At 37.3% G+C, this 15738-nt stretch overlaps 1 protein-coding gene across 4 annotated transcripts in view; it reads left to right on the top strand.

Moving 5' to 3' along the window:
• FGGY (FGGY carbohydrate kinase domain containing) overlaps positions 1 to 15738 on the top strand; it is a 941338-nt gene that overhangs the window by 629439 nt on the left and 296161 nt on the right. For all 4 annotated transcript variants that reach the window (XM_049774587.1, XM_049774588.1, XM_049774586.1 and 1 more), the window contains exon 6: positions 14854 to 14969. In XM_049774587.1, coding sequence (XP_049630544.1) covers positions 14854 to 14969 — 116 coding nt within the window. The remainder of the gene's footprint in view (positions 1 to 14853; positions 14970 to 15738) is intronic.

The following is a 15738-nucleotide window of genomic DNA, read 5'->3' as shown; positions in this document are numbered from 1 at the left end:
CGGTATTTGTTGGGTGAAGAGGTAGAAAAGTGGAGAAGTAATGTGTGTGTGCTTCCATGCAAATAAGTGTGTTCAAGCCCTAAGGATTGAGCTCAGTGCCTCCACACAATGTGAGGTTCTACCACTGAGTTACATCCCTGGCTCCTTTCTTCATCTGAAGTAATGAATAAGCAGTGGGGGGTTGCATGGTGAAGCAACCCATAATATGTACTAAGACAAACACTAGCTATCCGCTATTTCTAGCCCTTCGAACATGCAGCTCTTTCTGACTGAAACTTTCCCTCTACCCCTCTTCTGTTCCTATCTCTTAATTTGCTTCCAAGCTGACAGCTATTCATCTAGTCACACATTCTTCCTTTAGCCATCTGAATGCCACAATATGGTCACTGTAAACTCAACTTCCTGGAAGACATTTGGTCTATTTCTGCTAATGTTGCTTCTTTCTATTCTTCCTTCACTAGGAATTGACTTTATAGCTGAACTCTCAAAGAAATTCCATTTTTACATCCTGGGGGATTCTCTCATTATTAGTATACCTGTATCTTTGCCAAGGGCACACTGATCCTGAACATCAAGGTTTTTCCAAAACATGGCTACAGGAAACCTCAGATAGCTATGCATTTGCTTCCTAGAGCTCTGAGTATCTCAAGCTCTGCATTTGTTTTTATTTTCTCATTTCCTCCAGTATTAAGAAAAGAGATAATAGAGAAGACAGAATTAGAGAAATAACTCAAAAGTATTGCTCTTTCACATGGCCAATATAGCCTTTAGAGTGATTTGTCTCTATGTATGCATGACTGGGGCTGCTGAGTTTATTGTGATGAGATTTTTTTTACACATGCCCATGTTTCATAAGTGCTTGATTGACAAGTGTTTTTAATTGATTGATCTGATGTTTCTACATTGCTCTTTTCCTTGACAGTATTACATAAATTAGTTTTCCAAACTTTCTGTCCTTCATCTCTTGAATGGGGATATTGAGAGTTTGCTGACAGGTTCCTGGTGGGAGCAGTAGTAATGACCTGCATAAAAAGACTGGGCTGTGCAGCCAAGGATATGAGAGATATTCTTATCTTGTGCTGGATTCCTCCTTTTTCTATTCATTTTTATACCATAGGCCATATTCTCTTTAATTGTTAAAATCTTCATACTGATTGGGTGGGGCCATTGTTATGAGCCCAGAGTCTGGGGCTTCATCAAGATCTTGGGTTTTTTTTTTTAATGGTAACTTTCACCTCTTTTGTTTCTGGCTCTGTCTTTTTCTCTTGGCAGCTTGGGAAAATTTCTTCAAATGGACTATTTATTCATTTCTTTCACACCCTCATCTTGTCATGGCCCCGTTCAAACCATGTTATTGGCAAGTCTCACTGAAAAGGCAGCTTAATATTGCCCTGTGTTGCTTCATTGCATATATTATTTCAGTTTGTCACGGACCTGTCAGCAAGTCTTGATGAAGTACAGAGCCAATAGCAATATGCCTGAAATCTGACAGCCCTTTAACGGAAGCCACTCCATTTGGTGCACTGGTATTTCTTTGTAAAAAGGCCTTCATGGTCTTTATTTATTTATTTATTTTTGGTTGTTGGAACAATTAGCAATCAAGTCCATGTCCTATCTCCCCATGAGTAGTATATTCTGAGTTGGATCCGTTGTCATAAGGCTTGGGAAACAGACCCATCATTTGCCTGTGATGTACTGAAGGCCACAGCCAGGAATATCTTGGTAATTTATCCTCACTCCCAGTTTTCATTATTCTGTAATTTACTAATTTTTTCAATTGAGGCTTTCCAGGTTGTGCCTTCCTCTAGCAGAGAACAATATAGATTTATTTTGCACATGGGAGCATGGCCATAGAATGAGCAACATATAAATTATTCAGCAATACCAAGTTTTGATAGACTCTGGTTGGAGAAATACACAATGATGATCAGGTCTCTGGAATTCAGCAGGTCTGAACTTTTGATGTATTCCTTGCTCTGGGTATAAGCAGGAAACTTTACAGTTCTCCTGTTGTAAAGTCTGTTTTCTGGTCTCTAGTATGGTGGAATGCTGGGGACACTTGACCTTTATTTCTACTGGTGTCTGTCTAGAGGTGCATGCCTGTCTACGAAAACTCAGATGTCAACTTAACTTGCTTATAGGAGACATTTTCTATGTTGATGCATTAAAAGATGAAGATGAGGAAGATTACAAAACCTCAGAAATGAGCTTTCTTATATTTCTCCATTTGATTCCTCCTGAAACCAGAGTCGTCTGGCTAGCCAGTTCTTTATGTAGCCTGAGATCTCCATGTGTCTGAGCAGAGACTCCTGCAATAAATCTTCTGAGTATAAATTTGACAGTAGAGCTTCAGGGGCTGATTTTGGGAGTAGCTTTTGAGGGTTAACCTGTAAAACAAAAGATCATGATGTACTTACCCTTGCTTTTTCCTCCCCTCACAGTCATCTGGGTTTCATATTCTACTCTATGTGAGAGTGAATCTTAACCTTCTCTTGGGCCCTGGGAAATGTAGTCCCCTCCTTATTTCTTGGGAGGGTATCTGAGTCTCTAAATTTTTTCTTAGTGACATTTGCAACCATCCATGGTCTGTAATTTTATATTAATTATGCTTTGCCTCATTCTACCATGTCCTGAACGGGTCTGATCTGGGTTTCTGCAGAGTAATTCCATTTTTTTTTTGTTTCCCACTCTCCCTTTTCTCTGAGTGTCTTCTTTCTCAGCCTACCCTGAGAATTTCTGCTCAGCCACCTGTGTTCTTCGACTTCCAGATTTTGATTATTGTAATTGTTTGCCTGTCGTATATTCTTTGTCATTGGGTTTTTCTCTCTCTGAAATGCTCTTTGCCTTCTCTTAAAATTTCTTATCATTTTATAGGGATTTTTAAAAAGGAGCAGTCAGTGTGCCAACTTGAACTGAAATCTGTTTATTTTTAATTTAAAAAAATAGGTTAGGGGGATGGCAGACTTTGGTGCCTGGAGGAGTCACTTAGGAGATGTGTAAAGGTTGTCAAAATGCATTTTCAAAATGTATTGCTCATCCTGTCAAGAGTCTGCTTGGGAACAGAGTTTTGCCTGCAGCCTTTGGCCACTCCTTGGGGCTAAATTTAGTTGACTCTCAAGCCTGCCCAGAGAGCAAAACTGAAGATCTGGACATTCAGAAAACTGAGTCAAATCCCAAAGCTTCCTACTCTACCCACCATGTGGGATTTCTTGTTACTTTACTCAATAAATGTGCTTTAAGTTCTCAAAATGTACCAGAGAGTTAGATACTGTGCTTGGTACTGGAAAATGAATGACATGGTCCCTGTCCTTGTTGAGGTCATGGCCCAACTGATATACTAAAGTTCCCAGAAAGCAAGCTTCAGCTCCAAGAAATTAAACAAAAAAAAAAAAAAAGCTTTTTTTTTTTTTTGCATGTGATAAGAAGGAAGATCCTTTAGTACCTCTGGCCTTCCCCATTCACAGTTTTACCTAAATAACATATATAACAAGACCACAATTCTGGACAACCTCAGTCTTTCAAATCTTTAAATCACCATGGGCCATGGAGACCATTAAAGTTTAGTCAATTCTTTATAAAATCAGGGGTAAATTTAGGTTATCATATAATGTATGATATTTATACTATAATGAATTTATTATTTCATCTATGGCTTTTGTTACGTTTGCCATGAAACAAAAAAAATATTAACTTGAACTGAATTCCAGTTTCCATTCTAACAAATGCTGATTTCTTCTATAACCTGTAAGTCTTCTAGATAAATTAACCCTAATGATAAAAGTGTTGTTATGCTGTGTACCTCTTTAAACCTGTTGTTATTTCTTCTGCAGAGGTCTACCTTCTCTGATATTCATAGAGCTATTTCCACTGCCTGGTTAATATTGCTATGACATGTTCTTTCTATCCTTCTACTCCTTGTCTTATACCTTTGTAGATAACATAACCTAGTAGAAAGCATATAATTAACTTTTTAAATTTTTATTCTGGTGTCTGATGATTTCAGCCCTATTGGAATTTTAAGATATTTACATTTAATATTTGGATTTTAATTTACCAGCTTGCTATTTACTTCATTCCACTTTATTTTTTTTTATTACTCTGCCTTCTTCCAGATTGCTAAATAATTTTGGAATTTTAATTTAATCTTTAAAGTAGTTTTTCCTATCTCTTTTCTTCTGGTTCTTCATGGATTTTACAATTTGTATCTAACTATTATCATGTTCTTTGGCATACTTAATATACTCATCACAAATAGTAAGCTTTTACATTTACCTGTTCCTTATTTTATTTTTGTTTATTTTATTTATACATAAGTTGTAAGCCCCCAAACTTTTTCTTCGCTACATTTTTTGGGGGTGATGGACTCCCAAGCAGTGGCCAGAATTCCCAGGCTCTATTCTCAATAATCCTTATCGAATCAGGCTGTGTGGTTCTGTGTTGGAGCGCAAGGAAGCTGATCTACTCAGTCTGGGGTCACTAGGGCTGAGGTTTGACTTTGAGTCCTGAACGCTGAGCTTTCTTTCTGTTACCTTTAAAACAATTTTAGATAAAGATTTAAAATTAATTCTCTTATCAAGAAATTTAAGAATAATAAGGCAGGTTATAGATTATTTACCCACGTACTTACTAATACTGAAATTCATCGTTCTTCTGTCTTGATTCACATTTTCATTGACTGTTATTTTCTTTCTCTCTGAAGCATTTCCATTAAATTTTTTTATAGTACCAATTTTATGGAATGAATTCTCTCAGATTTCCTTGAGCTGAAAACTCCACAACACATTTTTTTCTCTACATTTTCTCTGGGAGAAGGACTCACAACCAATGCTCAGAATTTCCAGGGGCTGCTCTTAATGATCCTTAGCCAACCAGTCTGAGTGATTCTATGTTGGAGTCCTAGGAAGCTAAGGTCACCCATATTGCGTCAAGGATCAAACCAGGATCTCCAATATTCAAGCTAAGTGCCTAAAACCCTACATTATGTCTCCTGTTCTCTTCATATATTTTTAGTTATATGTGGGCAGTTATGTTGCTGTTTTGGGGGGCGTTGTTATCTTCCTCTAAGAATCTTCTAGCTCCCTACTTTGGGAGGCTGTTAAGCTCTGGTTGTGTATGTTCCTCTTGCCACTTCTCTTAAATTCAGGTTTAGTGTAGGCTTTGCCCAAGGGAAGTGGTTGCACCTCTACACTGTTTGTATTTTGAAGTCCCTGTTGAGTATCCTGTGTGGTCAGTGAAGACTCTCTCCACTAAGATTTTAGTAACACAAAGGACCTGGTAGTCACATCCCCCTTGTCCCTTGGAGTGTCAGTATACCCATGCATCTTAGTCTTCCACAGAGAATTCATCCTACCTTCCTGCAAGTTTGGGGGAGTTTTCTGTGCCACCATAGCTTCTAGCAACCTCAATTTCCCCAAAATTAGTTCACATTCTCCCCAACACTATGAAGCCGCTGTGTTTTTTTTTTTCTGTTTTGTTTGTTTGTTTTTGTGTGTGGCACCACTCCTTCTGCTATGGGGTCTGGCCTGTGGTTCTGAGCAGAAAGCTAGAGTAACCCTTGACTTTACCTCATGTGTTTCCTTTTCTTAGTTCTATGTCCCTTATGAATCAGGCTCAAAATCAGATTAAACTGTTCTTACCCTCTTCTGTTTTTTCAGTTGTTCAAGGCATTGCAGTAAGTAATCAATCTTACTTTACTTCGGTGTGGTTAGCAGCAAAAATTTATAGAATTCTCACTTTCATTGGGGTATCAGTCTTGATAGGGCATTCAATTTTATCAGGCATGTTCTCTTCACAGTGAATTGATCATCTCTTCCTTCTCAAATAAAATACTGTGGTAAAATACATTGAATAAGTCCAACTTTTTATTGAATGATAAACACTTTCATATTCTTTGCTCATGTTTGTTTAGGATGTTTGAGGGAACCTTTCAAATAGTGTTTAGGAGGGGAGGCCTGCCGGCTACCCCTGCAATATTTGGCCAACTGGGTCCACCACCAATGCTAGTGCCTGAGAATGTGGGGTAAGGTCTAGTCCTGCAGTTCTGTGGGCCATCAGAATTATAGCCAGCAATGTCAGGGGTCTGCATGATGCTACTGATAGGACCAGCATTCCCTATGCTCTTGTTTCTGTGCTGGTTCCTCAGCCCCTGTTTGAATATTTTTGTTGTTTGATTGTCAAATCGTCTTTGGATGGATTGTAATTTAGTCAACCTACTTTTATTTAAAAATAAATTACTTCATGAGAATTCTTTGTATAGTTAGTTACATTGAAATGCCTTTTCCTTGAATATTTGTTAGCACTTTTCTAATACAACCATCTAGATTTAAAGTTTTAATTGAAAGATGTTTTTTTTTCTTCTTGTCTGGAAATAAATTGTTAGTTTCCTATAATTTTAGAGTTAATTTTGTTTTGTTCTGTTTTCCTAGTAATAGACCATTTCCTTCTAAATTTTCAAGTTTACAATCATGATGTTGCTTGCTTAATTCCTTTTTAAATGATTATTTGTAGCAATGATGGCTTCTTTTTTTCCATATACAGTATTTGTTAATTTTTGTCTTCTGAGCTTTTTTATTCCTCATTTTTTGCCAGTTTTGCTCTTTCATGAACCATGCTTTGGCTCTACTGAGGCAATGAATTTTTATCTTATTTATGCCTTTCATCTTTTATCTTTACTCTTTTTTTTTGATCTTTTTTTTAGATTATTTTTACTGTTTTTCAAAATTTTCTAAGTACATCTTAGATTATTCATTTTCAGATGTTCTTTTTCAATAGAAGCTTTTAAAACTATAACTTTCTTTGTAAAATGGCACTTTGCTTAACTATCTTTCCTTGTATTATAAACATTTCCATAAAATTATGTGGAATTTAGTTTTTTTTATTTTTTAACTCTTCAATTCCTCAACAGTAACTCTAATGACTAGTATCTTATGATATACCTCTTTAGGTTTTCAAAATCCAATTTAAATTGCATCTTTTAAGCTTTTTAAAAAATTATGTTTATAGGAACTCTCTGTTTCCTGTATTTTATACTATGTTCACTTAATAAAATTTAATGAATGGTAATATGATTAAGCTTTTGACTATGTGAAATGCTCCCTTATGTCTTGCTGACTTGTCTGATGTTTCTATTCATCTATTTTGTGTTTGTTGTTATTATTTATTTATTGACTTTTTCCCAAAAAGCAGCTGTCTTGCTTTTTCAAAATTTTAATATTTGTAAGATATTTAAATTTAATCCCAATGTGATTGTTTCTATTAACCAGTTGTGAAATTCAGCCCATTTACAGTATATTTCTAAAATAGTTGGTTTTATCTTTTTTATATTTTTGTTTTCTGTTTATATCGCTTCACTTTCTTTCCCTTTTCTTTTTATTTTGATGGGCTTAGGTTTTATTTTATTGAATTTTCTCTTTATTCCTTGTCACTTTGAAGTCTTTATTGAGTGTTTTGATTTTGTTTGTGATTGCCTCTGATAACTATAATTAACATTAAACTTAATTTCTTATTAAACCTTAAGATGAATCCCAAGGTAACTTTACTTTGTTTGCTTTACCCAGTTTCCTACTTGGAGATTTTGTTTACTTAATGTTTTATATTGTAATTTACTATTAGATTTTCCTCTTGTAGCAGCATGCTTACTATGCATCAAGAAAATTAAGGTTAAAGGTGTCTGTTTACATTATCATCATTAGGTTTAAATATGAAGTTTTATATATGTTTGTGTTTATGCATGCATTTATATCTATATATGCACAAGAAAACATGTACTGTAGATGGTGCAGAACAGAAAGAAACATTATATATGTATATATATATATATATATGCATCTGGAGAGAGAGATGATGAATATTAGTATTTACCACCACTTTTTTCTAGTCTTTTCTGTCCCCTATATTGAGTTAGGCTCTCTGACTGAATCAGTTGTTTTGAGGGTAATGTTCTTTCTCAGTTATTGTCATTAAAGAACATATAGCTGGAGTTTACTTTTTGAAACCATGCATGTTGAAAAAATTATTCTTTTTCCCTGACAGCTGAATAATATTTTGTCTGGGTATAGGATTCTTGGATCATTTTTCTTAATAGTCTGTACATTGTTCCACTGTCTTCTGCATTCCACGTTTGTAGATGAGAATTCCTTAGCTTAATCTCTTGTCTTTGTAAGTAAGTTATTCTTTCTGTCTGGAAACTTGTATAATTTTCTGTTTACACTTGAAATTCAAGTATTTCCTGGATTTGCTTCCTGGACTTAATGAGACTTTTAATCTGCTGTCTTAAATCTTGCTTTAGTCCTATGTAATACTAAGTTTTTTTTTAAATATAGTACTGTACCATTTAATTACAACGGCTCCTTTATCTCTCAACCTCCACACTTTTTTTTCCCTCCTTGCCTTTTAAAAAAAATTCCATCTGGAATTCCTATTATTTTCTTTCATGGTATACTGTTGAGTTTACCCTCCAATTTCATATCATATTCTTCCCCTCCTACTTTCTTTGTATCTTAATTAAGGGTAGTACAGTATTTCCCTCAGTTGGTTTACCAATTCATTAATTTGATTTTCAATAGTACCAGTGATTTTTTAGGTATTTTGCATAAATATTTTAATTTGAAATTTTTTGTTCAGAGTCTTATTTACATTGTGCTGCTGGCTTCTCCTGCTTCCTTCCTCTCCTGCCTCTTATAGATACCAATCTTTCCTTTTTGGGGGACTTACCACCTTACTCAACTCCCCAGTGAGGTATGGTTTTGGTTTTACCTTCTCCTTGATTTTTTTTTGTTTCTTCTAGTGGTTTATAAAGTCTTCCAATATCCACATATTTGAAAGCTTAGTCCAAATCTGCTCAGTGGCCTGGAGCACATACAACCATTTGTCTTGTGTCCCTGCATAGAACAGCACCTTTCTCAGGTGGGCCTCCTGGTGCAGTCCCTGTTTCCCATTCTAAGAAGGATGAATTCAGCACACACTAGGCCAGAAGGTCAGTGTGTCTGAAAATGAGTCATTATACTGAATGATGCTAATTGCCCAAGAGAACACCTCAAGGACTGGCAAAACCAACGAAACCTCAGGGAACTGCTAATCCTTATTTCTGCCCTCAATACTTTGCCTTGACTTACTAACAAAATAAATCTTGTGCTAGGTATTTGTGGAGAACCCTTGGCTTCATTGACATACTCCTGCTGCCTTGACATATCCATAGTATCTCAGATTTGAATCAAAGAGATCAAAAGACTGATGAAAAGTTTCCTAACAAGTGTTAGAATAACCTTGATAGAGGGATGGAGTTGCCACAGGCATTTACTGCCATAAAACTTAATGCCTCTTAGCCTTAGTCATTTTCACTCCAAGCATCATTTCTGGATCTTATTTTGACTTCTTGTGAGGAATTAGCTATCTCCCTCCTTTCCCTTACTGAGGCAATAGCATCAAATAGCAATAACTTAGCTCTGTGGTTAAGAATTGCATTGTTTAACTATTGGTTTGTTATAAACCACAACTTATGCTCAGTAATTTATTGTAGTAATCACTTATTTGACATATGGGTATCTCATGTAGGCTGTGATCTGATGTTCTTCTACTCTAAGCTGGACTTTTTCAAGTGGGTCTTGGCTATAGACAAATGTCAGATGCAAGTTGGTGCAGCTGATTATTGTGTGCTTCAGGCAACTCTTCTCTTCTCCTGGGATCAGTGACCAGCTCAGACCTGGTCTTATCATGGCCATCTCAAGAGAGCAACAAGAAGTGAATAATGCCACTAATGGTTAGACTTGAGAAGGTCACTCACTTTTCATTATTTAACCAGACTGTCACATGACAGAATCCAAAGTCTAGAGGTCACAGAAGATAACCCAGTTGTGACAGTATGGGGGTGATTACTACAAGTTTCAGGGTATAGGATCTAGCTGTGTGTGGTGGATTACTGATCACACCCTAATCAATATTCAGACTCTACCTTAGAGTGTGATCTTGTGATGGGATTATTGGATTATTCCCTATCCCACCTTAGTGAGTGGCCTGGTTCTTATCAATAAAACTAGGGGTCTGAGAAAGGTAGGTGTTTATTCTTCATCTCCACCGTCTGTGGTTGCTGCTAGGGCCTCCTCAATAAGCTGATAAAGGTTGGGGGTCCAAGGTCCTCAAAAAAGGTGCCTTCAGTAGAGGAAAGATTAGGTAGATGTCAGCATCTGGGATGCTGTCCAAAGTCTTCAGCTCTTTCTCCCCTTCACTGTCTGCTTCTGTCCTGCCTAATGGGAACTCTACTTCTATAGGTTGTTGGGCAGCTGAGTGAGGCTGGAGGATGAATCAACAGAATCTGTCAATGGGAGCATATCTGCTACCTTTTATTGGCACTTTGCCAGGTCTGGATAAATTAGCAGTTTTTGTTCTCTCTCCTTTCACAACATCAAATTCCACAGTCTCCCCATCCCGAATGCTACACAGAAACTTCCTAGGATGGTTTCTCTTAATTGTTGTCTAATGAACAAAGACATCTTCTTTGATGTCATTTCTGTTGATAAATCCATAACCATTCCAGATATTGAACTATTTGACAGTGCCCAGGACTTCAATTGCCAGTACCACCTTGTCCACTTGACTCAGTGCTTGGGGTACAGGTATGTCTCTGGTTGAGCCATTTTCAGACTCTGAGTCTGCAGAGGTGGTAGCTGGCTCATCGTTCTTAGAAGATAGGGATCTCTGGTGTAGTGCCAGTAGTAAACGATAAATTTTCAGCCCTGGGAAGGCCTTTAGATTGAGAACTCATCACCACTGGGAAGGCACTCTTCCCTTTTTGTGACATACGTGCAGGAGAGTCTCTCGGGAGCCTGGCATATACAGTCCAGAGTGAGAAAATACAGGTAGATGGGCCAGAGCAACACGAAGCCATTCAGAACAGGGGCCATGTGCACCAATGTTCCAGTAAAAAGCATTGCATGCTCAGTCCAGGTTAAGGGATCTGTCATGGTGATTATCCACCAAAGGGTCAAGTTACTAACTTTTGTTGAGGGTCTTCTTGCGTTCTTGGGTCCCTGTTTGAGCATCAGTTGTAATACCACCCACTCACCATATCTTCAACCCCAGGTGAATGAATCTGAATCAGGGTTGCATATGAAATAATCCATACCAGGCTGAGTGAAAAATGTATAGTTTGGAAGTCTTCTATCTCATATCTCCACCCAGCTGCCTACCAAGAGTGATCTATGAGCACAGAGCCAAGAGTAAGCCTTGAGCATTTCTGGGTATGGCCTTAAAGATGTATCAATGAAGTTAGAAGGCAGAGCAATTGAGGTACTAATTATGTGAATAAGGGAGGCACTTAGATATTAAAGAATTCTTCCATGTGATTTCATCTTTAGAAATTCTCTTGCAGACTGTCTTCATTGCTACATTATTCTTTTCACTGAGCTCTCAGAGCTCCTGGAAAGTAGGAATTGTAGACACTGTGCCAGGAATAGCCTAATGTTTATTCTTCAGTACATTCTACATCCATGTCTGCCTCCTCTTTACATCCCTGAATGAATTATTTTTTTTAAACCAGGTAACACATTTTGGACTTTATTTTAGTTTTTCTGGAAAACCCCCCCTTTTAGTATATTCATCCAAGACATGAATGATAAAAGCATGAATAATAATTGAGTTCTATGGTACCAGTTAAAAATATTAGTTATGGGGGCTGGAGCAGTGGTGCAAGCAGTAGGGCATCTGCCTTGCATGTGCTAGCCTAGGACGGACTGAGGTTAGACCCCCTGGCATCCCATATGGTCCCCCAAGCCAGGAGTAATCCCTGAGCGACACAGAGTGTGGCCCAAAAACAAACAAATAAAAAACCTTATAGTAAAATAACATTGAGTAGAAATAAAAAAAAATGATCAGACTTAAACAGCAAATCCAAAGCCAACTAAAACAGAATCAATACCCAATCTACAACAAGTTAGACACAGATGGGATCACTTATACTAGCAGCCTGGGGGGCAATGGAGGGGCCATATGAGATGCATGCTGGGAACAGGAGTGGAGGGAGGACAATTTTCATGGTGGAAATGCCCCTGATACAATGTCATTATGTACCTAAACTACTACTGTGAATGATTTGTAATCCACTTTGGTCAAAATAAAAATTATTAATAAAAAAAAGAAACCCCTGAACATCACTTGTGTAACCACTCAAAAATAACAAGAATATCAGGTCTTAAGCATATTGCTTGTTCTCCTAGGCCTAGCATGGTGCCAGGTCAGAATGAATAATTACTATTTATTGGAAGAGTCGGCCTTTTTGAGTGAGATTTGCCTAGATTTTTGGTTTGATCAGCTAGATTTGCCTTTAAAATGCTGTAGACTTTTTTTCAGTGACCCTCTTCATATTTTTAAATAAGAGCATACTTCTAAAAATGAGTATATTTCCTTTTATGTTGGGTAGCTACGCCACATTTATTCATTCCATCCAATCAGTCTTCATTCTGGTTCAGCAGGTGAATGCGGACTGGAAACTGGTGACTCAGAGATGAACTAGATTTGTTTTGCCCTGAAGGAATTGCTAGTCTATGGTGGGAGAGGTAGAGAAGTGAAAAGGCAGAGATAATTACTTTAGTAAATATTGAGATAAGAATTCGTTAGTCACAGTGACTTAAAGAGTGATTCCTCCCTCATAACCTTGCAAGCATATGGTCATGAATTCGAAATCCCCAGTGCCAACTACATTAAGTGCTCTCCTGGCAGCTCTGCTGCCTATGTTCCTTGGCAGTGCAAATGATTTCTAACTTCACTGCAACTAGATATTATAAGAAAAAAAAAAAAGAGGGGTGAGATAAGGGCAGAGTGATATTGTACAGCAGGTAGTACAGCTTACACATAGCCAACCCACATTTTATTCCCAGGCATCCTATCTGGTCCTCTGTGTGCCATTAGGAGTAATTTTTGAATGCAGAGGCAGGAATAATCCCTCACCAGTGCTAGCTGTGGCCCATAATGTAAAATAACAATAATAAGAAGAACAATAATAATAATAAAGGGATAAAGCCCATAGAAAGTTATTATGTCCAGGAAGTGCAACATCTGGTAAGCATGGGCACCACAACTTCATGATCACAAACCTTCATGAGCATTACATCCAAGTGTGCATGCATCATAACTTGATATAACCCCTTCTTGTGAGTGCCACAACCAAGCAAACAACAAACACAACACCAATGACGACAGCCAAGGAGAGGGGTAATAAAAAAAAATGAGAAAAGGGTCTGTCCAGATTGTTTTTGGAGAAAAAATTTGCTTGAAAAAGAGCCATGTGAACTGAGTCATGAAGTTGAACATGGATGAGTTACTGACAGAGCACATGGAAGCAAGGGGAAGTGAGAAAACCAGGAACTTCAAACAATTTGGAATTGCAGGATAAAGAAAGCAAGGGTTGGGCCCCAGGGTAGTAAGACTGCTTAGGTCAATGGTCCTCAAACTACGGCCCGCGGGCCACATATTGTATTTATTCCTATTTTGTTTTTTCACTTCTAAATAAGATATATGCAGTGTGTATAGAAATTTGTTCATAATTTTTGTTTTTACTATAATCTGGCGCTCCAACAGTCTGAAGGACAGTGAACTGGCCCCCTGTTTAAAAAGTTTGAGAACCTCTGGCTTAGGTGATGAGGAGCAGTGGGTGGCCTGGGGGAAGCAGTTTGAGATCATCAGTTTTTCTTGTTTAAACTTTCTCTGGATAATCTGGAGAAAAGATCAAAAGGCAGATCGGACTGTGGGGGCAATGTAAAACAAAGCAGCTTATGATTCCCTTTGGTGAAGATATCACCAAGAGATAATACATGCTCTAGATCTAAGCAGAAGCCCCTCTCCCAGAGCTGGTTGAAGTTCTCTGGGGATAGGGGCTAGGAAGAAACTTCGAATTATAGAGTAAGAGTGGAAAAATGTTTCCCCCTCTCCATCGAGAAATGCACCTTATGCTTGTTAAGGTGTAGGTGAGTTGAAAAATGAAGCTGGGAAATAAGCTTCTTTTAGCACTCACTTTCTACCACTAAAATATACTTTCTGCTAAGGCTTTGGATTGGCATGACTGTACTGTTTATAAGGAACTTTCATTTTTTATTATAGATAAGTTTGCATATATACAAAATAGAATCATGGAGCAAATACCCACTGGCCTATCACTCAGCCTCAGAACCATCTGTTCCTGATCCATTCTGCCCTTCTGTACCACCATTTACATTCCTATCTCTATTACTTTGCAGCAAATCCCAGATAGTTTTATTGTACAGCTAGATTTTTTGGTACGTAAATGTCAAGGGAACTTTTTGTAAAAATATAAAAGCAATCTGAATCATATCTAAACCGAATCATAATCCAGGTCATCATACACCTACTCAGTGTTGTAAATCTCCTCATCTCAATAATATCAAGTAAATAATATTTGCCAATGAAAATATTTGCACCTATTGTTGAGGATTTAGATGGAGGGCTGAGACTCCTTCAGAAGAGAAAGTGGATATTTTTGAGCCACAACACCTTAACGTTAGAGCTTCTGCCTTGCATGAAAGAGGTTATCGGCTTTATTTCTAACACTGTCTGACCACCTAGAACTCTCAGGTGTGGCTTGTGTGGCCTATGAGCACCACCTCCCAGCAGCACCACAGTGGAAATACCAAGAAGAAAAAAGTGAAAAGAAGATAATCTCAATTATTATCTGGTTTAAATGGGAACTTTTTATTTTAGTCTAAATGTGGAGTACATAATTACCTGCTTTGATTTACTACATTTGTAAACCGTTGCATGCTACTAAATCTCTTTGAACAGGTATTTGACTAATTGTAAATGTAGATAAACTCATATTATTGCTTCTACTTCTCTCCTCCCCTTTAGGTCTCTCTGTTCCCTGGTGTGCAAATGGACATACTCAGCAGAGAAAGGCTGGGATGACAGCTTCTGGAAGATGATTGGTCTGGAAGACTTACTTGCAGATAATTACAGCAAAATAGGTACTAAAAAAAGCAAGCTGAAGAGTAATTATGTATGTGTAGTTAAACACATTGACTTTGTTGGGGTTTTGTATTTGAACTAATTATAATATAGAAAATAAACCCCCATTCCCCCCCCCAAAGAATCAGGTATCATGGGGAGGCCTATCATGGGGAGGCCATGCTAGATGGATTTGTGTTGGGTTTAAATGAAGTGAGAGAAAATCCAGGTCATGAAAATCCACAGTGAAATATAGTGTCTTGCTCATTGACTGAAGAGAAATATCATACCTGAAATATCTAGGAAGAGTATAATAAAGTGGAGTGTATTGATCATTTCTAGTCAATACTTAGGAAGATGTTTTGAGAAGTAGGTACAGGGAACCAAACAAAGCTATGAAGAGGACCAAAAGTAATTGAAAACATAAAACTAATTATAAAAAGAAAAATTGAAAAACAAATGAGACAAACCAAAATGAGTTGTGAGAATTCTCACAATGAACCAGTTCACTGGTTCCTGAATGAGGCCATGGGGTCCTTGACTCTTCCAATTTTATGTGATACTGGAGTGAAAAAGAATGAAAATAATGGCATGACCAGAGCCCATATGCCACATATTTATATTTTATATGCTATTAAGTCCAAAAATTAGATTAAAATTACATTAAAATTTAATTTTGTTTTTTACTATTGACATAATTTATAATATTTCATAACATCAAGGTATTATACTTTTACATATATGCAGGATTTTCTTATGTCTATAAATATGTGTATAAATTCTCCTCAT

The sequence above is a fragment of the Suncus etruscus genome, chromosome 6 (genome assembly GCF_024139225.1).
Source record: "Suncus etruscus isolate mSunEtr1 chromosome 6, mSunEtr1.pri.cur, whole genome shotgun sequence".
NCBI classification, from domain to species: Eukaryota; Metazoa; Chordata; class Mammalia; order Eulipotyphla; family Soricidae; genus Suncus; species Suncus etruscus.
This window is presented reverse-complemented; position numbering and strand designations above follow the sequence as displayed.